The following is a 5,276-nucleotide window of genomic DNA, read 5'->3' on the forward strand; positions in this document are numbered from 1 at the left end:
TTATTCTTTCTCCGCATTTATGGGAAGAAATACTATCACCTATAACCATGCTGCTGAAAGCACACATTTGTCGGTCACTCACCATTGTCTCTCAATTCTTCCAGTTCATGTCGCGTTCATACCCTGTTTTCTCTATCCCTACTTTGGTGTTTAGGTACCCATCAAAATGGTTAGGTTTTTTCTGGACATTTGTTTATGATGAACTGTAGGCTCTGATCAAACTGAAGCTTATCATCTTTGCTGCCGTCAACAGTGAGTGGGTAACACTGGATTAGATGCACTGTAATCTCTTCCTTTTTTGTTTTGAATGATACATCGGTAGCCACGGACCCATGGGTTTCCTATCGTGTAAATCATGATCGTGATTTTTGAACAGGACCAATGCAACTCCTTGTGTTTGTGGAGTATTTTGTCATTCGTGACTAGAATAAAGCAGAACCTGTTCCACAGCTAATCTTTTTTTTGTCTAGCAACGCTGCATCTTCTCCTTAATGTAGCTATCTAAAGAACCATGCTGGTCCCTCATGTGGTTCGGACATCCCACATCCTTATGTTTAATGTCTCCCTGGTTGTTGGTCTAATGGTTCCCGAGGTATCTCGGCTTCCACTATAAGGGATCAAAAATAGGACGAAACGCGCATCCTGGATTCCACTGCTAGCCACTATCCATCTTTGCTTACCATAACTAAGTGGATTTCTAATTATGCGAGGCAATGTGTAAATAGTATCTTTCATTGTTTGTCTTTGCTTCTCTTTATACTTCCTTTTATAAAATATAGGTAGATGAGAAAGGTGCAGTGGCGGCTGCAGCTACAGCAACACGAATGATTAGATGCACAGCTTTTATATTTCACAAACCTGTACCGGAATTTCGTGTTAATCATCCATTCTTCATTTCAATAATTTGGAATGATTCTTTACCAATATTTCTTGGACATGTTACATCACCATTGAATCACTGAGATGAAAAAACACTGTCATTGAAGTTTACAAGAAATAATTTCTCTGGGATTAAAATATTTTAATTCTTTTTTCTTTTAATTTATCAAATTGCCTACTCATAATTTCGTTATTCATATATAAATGGACTACTTACTTACTTACGCCTGCTACTCCCAATGGAGCATTGGCCGCCGACCAGCATTCTCCAACCCACTCTGTCCTGGGCCTTCTTTTCTAATTTTATCCAGTTCTTATTCATTCACTCCGCCTGTAGCTCCTACGCGGGCTACTACCGGTCCCCAATCCCGGGTAAAGGAGGAGGGTTGGACATGGGGTTAGTGACCTCATCCCATAGAAAACCAACTCGCTAAAAAACGCGAACCAGAAAAAATTATTCATATATAAAACTAACTAATAATAATTTTAATGAGAGAGTTCCTTTCCCTTTTACTTCTGTGATTATGTATTTTTTTTAAAGTTTTTTTACTTTTTAATAAATTTCTATCTTCTATGATCTGACTTTTATGTTCACATGACTACTAATCAGTAAGTAACTAAGAAGACTTTGTTCTGTTGTTAATATCCGTATTTTCAAAATAACTCATATTATTGGGTAATATAAAGGTCAGACGTATAGAATTATGTCACAACCTCTAAGATTGACTGCCCCCAAATGCCCTGGTACGGCCAAAAGTGGGGAGAGTCCGCTCTCCTTACTCCAAATACTCTCACATGGCCACGCGTATATAGCCTCTGCCAGGAAAGTCCTACTCACTGCTTTCTCGTAGCGAGGATGTTGTTTAAGAAATTGAGAGGAAAAAAAGCGAATGTCCGGCGCTCTAACTGGGCTGATGGACACGGAAAGTCCACCTAGGGGAGTTGGAAAACCCTCATTCCAAACCAATGGTGCACATGGGCTGGCTCCAGTATCCTGATGGAACAAATGGCGTATAAATCAATCGTTGGTCACCGGCCACCATGGGACTACAACTCCTCATGACGCTCCACTGCTTTGTGTATCAGACCTTCAGGTCAAAGGCTCTGGGTGTGGTTCCCTAAAAAAAACGACCTGCTTCAGTTTGGGCACCTGGGCAGTGTCACAGCCCTGACACAAATCAAATGAGATTTGTGTAGCGCATATGTCTCTGATGCTTCCTTGTACCAATATTTATGTATTTAATTAAATAAATAAACTTTGTGCTATCTGAGTCCCTGGATCGCGTTTTCTTTTGTTCCCTTCCAGATTTTCCAACGAATTGCTTCTCATACTCCTCCTTCACTTTACAATACTTTACATGTCCTAACTCAGTAAACGACTAGAGTTTAGTTATTTTTACTTTTCTTAAGATCTTCCATTTTTAGTAGCATCTACACAAATGAGTTCGCGTGTGTTCATTACTAAATAAGTTTCTACTTGTTTATGTCTTGTTCAGAACAAACAAGTTAACCTAACTATTCTACGAATATTTGAAAAGTCTCCTATGGTCAATAGAAAGTTATTGCGAAGTTCCAGAATAATAGAAAATTTTAGGAAAGGCTTCAGACTGATTGTAACTTTTGAGGGAAGCTCATTGATTTCTCAGAAATCAGTTTTTCAGGGACAAAATTAAGTGCTTAATTTAGCACAGTCAACAAAGCATTTCACCTTAACTTACACAATTCTTCATACTTATTCTGGTAACATTAGAGCTATTACTTCTTTATATGAGACCGAAGTTAAATGCATAGTGTTGTGTTACGTCATCTACCTGATTAACGCAGAATACGATATACAACTGCGGTACTCGAACGTATAGAATCACCACAGTCGCAAATCAGAAGACGGAAGAAGTAGGAGAAGCGTAGGCTGGGTAAAAACCAAAGATGTACAGAAAAACATGTGTATGGATAGTTATTAGCGTTGGAAATAACATAATCGACTTTATTGTCCCAAAGTATTGTCGAAAGTTAATTTTCAGTTTCTTTTTGAATAATCTTCATCTATTTTGAAACAGTTAATACTCATTTTGATCTATTCAAGTTGTTCTTATCTATTTGATCATAGTGCTGATGGGTTAGCTCATGATTAAAGACTTGTTGCTTTATTGTATCATCTACGTGAGAAGAGTATTGTTTTAAATCTAAGTTGATGCTAACGGTTTCGGACTGGATGTGAAGCTATCAGCCTAACTTAAAAATGCACTATCTCCAAAAAGTCTTACGGAACTACATTCACTAATGGATACTCTTCAATACTATATTTCAGACCTGGACATTAAAATTCATGAGAATGGGATGAGGAGAAAGAGTGTTTATGAAGTACACTGAAGGTTCGTCAAAGTGATACTGCTCTCCGAACTCACTCTCCTAGTGTATATTCTGTATTTATTACTGATGCTCTATCTCTGGGTGATAGTGGTGTTTTAGGGCAGGAAGAAAAACCATCAAACTGTGTTTAACTCAAACCTACTGTTGTTTAACTTGTAGTATTAGTTTATATGTTAAGCCCATATACTTTATTCTAGTTACTGGCCAAGCTAATTCACTTATACATTGAGTCATATTTTGGTCTTGTTAGTTATTCGCTTATTGACCTTGACTATACTTTTATATCAGCGTATATGTGTACCCTTCGTATCCTATTCATCATATGTCTGTCATTCTTTTTTGTCTGATTATAAATATTGAGTAATGCTTGCTCATATCGAGTTGGTTTCCCAGCCATCTCCAATGCACATCATTTTTGCTTCGTTCCGCTCTCATCTATTGGCTTCATCACTCTGATTCCCTGGCCAGACCAATGAGTTTAGAAATTATATGTATTCTAAATCCATTCTCGTATTTGACGTATTTAACTCCGTTGTTCACCAACGCGTAATAAGTCACTTATTACATACGAGGATAGACAGTACGTAAGCAACACATAACTGGTTAGCCCGACATGCGGACTCGCTACAAACTATGTCATTCACAAACTCTAGCTGTATGTTGTGCTATTTAAGCGGCTTCACAAATATATAAGTTTTCGTATGTCTATCATCAAATGTTTACTAAAACTATGAAATATTTTATATAGTTGAGATCATGGCCAATTGAAGCTGGATCACCATGGAAAACCTGGAAGCACTGGATCTCTCGAGGCGGGATCGTGGACACCCACTGTTGAGGAGTCCCACAATAGGACGAAACGGCCATCCAGGTTTTTCATGGTGGTCCAGCTTTAATGGACTCATGATTTCAACTATATAAAATTACTAAAATCTCCACAAAACCCCTTCTGATAATGATCATTTGCTCACTTGGTGACTGGCTCCATGAGGTGTTTCCTGGAGTTCTCGTGAGAAGCAGTAACCAGTGGAGTTCAACCAGGTCCGTTGGGAGATATCAACCCACTGAAGACTTTGGTTAGTGGTTGCTCAATTTTGTGGATTGGTTGAAGTTGGACATTAACACCGTTGGATGCCGGCTCAGTGGTCTATCGGTTAAGTGCACTGGCATGAGACTGGTAGGTCCTGAGTTCGAAACTCGCGAGGCGGGATCGTGGATGCACACTGTTGAGGAGTCCCACAATAGGACGAAACGGCAGTCCAGTGTTTCCAGGTTTTCGATGGTGGTCTAGCTTCAATGGACTCATGATCTCAACTATATAAAATTACTAAAATCTCCACAAAACCCCTTTCTGATTATGAAACATTTTGACAAAAATAACTGCGGCGAATAATTTTGATAATAAGAATTAAACTTGTAAATATCTTAGTCCAGCAATATGTTAATCACTGCTTCAGTCGCTTAATGTTAACGCCTTCCGTGGTGAATTGATATTACATCTTGTAATAATTTCACGGAATACATGAGTTCCCAAAAGCACAATGATGATTTATGCAAATTAGCATCGAGGTAGAGTCGATGAGGGTTTACTACTGTCTATCCCTTACCATCTCATGTATCATTTAGAACACTGAAGAATAAAAATTAAATCACATCCCTTCATAGTATCGATTGCTGTTCCGATTTGGTTCTCATAAACAGGTAAAATGACAGATAAAAATAAATGAACAGACAGTTTGATAGTTCAATTCACTGAGTAAGCTTTTGATTTCTAATCCTCTTCTATATTAAGGCTAGATTTGCTTAGTTACGGAAGATAAATTTTATTCCTACATTTGACAATCTTCGGCGTTTTGTAAGGACCAATAAATGATGACTGATAACTTTGAAAGCCTTACTTGTAATATACTTTGTCGGTAAACACTTTCATTATGTGATTCGATGAAATGTAACCCAATACACCCTTCAAATGGAACACTGTAGTGACCTGCTTTTTCTCGACGAGAACGCGATTGGTATAACGGAAA

At 38.2% G+C, this 5,276-nt stretch overlaps 1 protein-coding gene across 1 annotated transcript in view; it reads left to right on the forward strand.

Annotated features, from left to right (window-relative positions):
* Smp_155550 (serpin, putative) overlaps positions 1-1,452 on the forward strand; it is a gene marked incomplete at its 5' end in the record, with an annotated part of 7,581 nt that extends 6,129 nt beyond the window's left edge. The window contains one exon of the mRNA XM_018798298.1: positions 780-1,452. Within this exon, the coding sequence (XP_018646699.1) occupies positions 780-962 (183 nt within the window). The 3' untranslated portion in view covers positions 963-1,452. The remainder of the gene's footprint in view (positions 1-779) is intronic.
* Positions 1,453-5,276: the final 3,824 nt, after the last annotated feature.

Source organism: Schistosoma mansoni, assembly GCF_000237925.1.
Source record: "Schistosoma mansoni, WGS project CABG00000000 data, supercontig 0154, strain Puerto Rico, whole genome shotgun sequence".
NCBI lineage: Eukaryota > Metazoa > Platyhelminthes > Trematoda > Strigeidida > Schistosomatidae > Schistosoma > Schistosoma mansoni.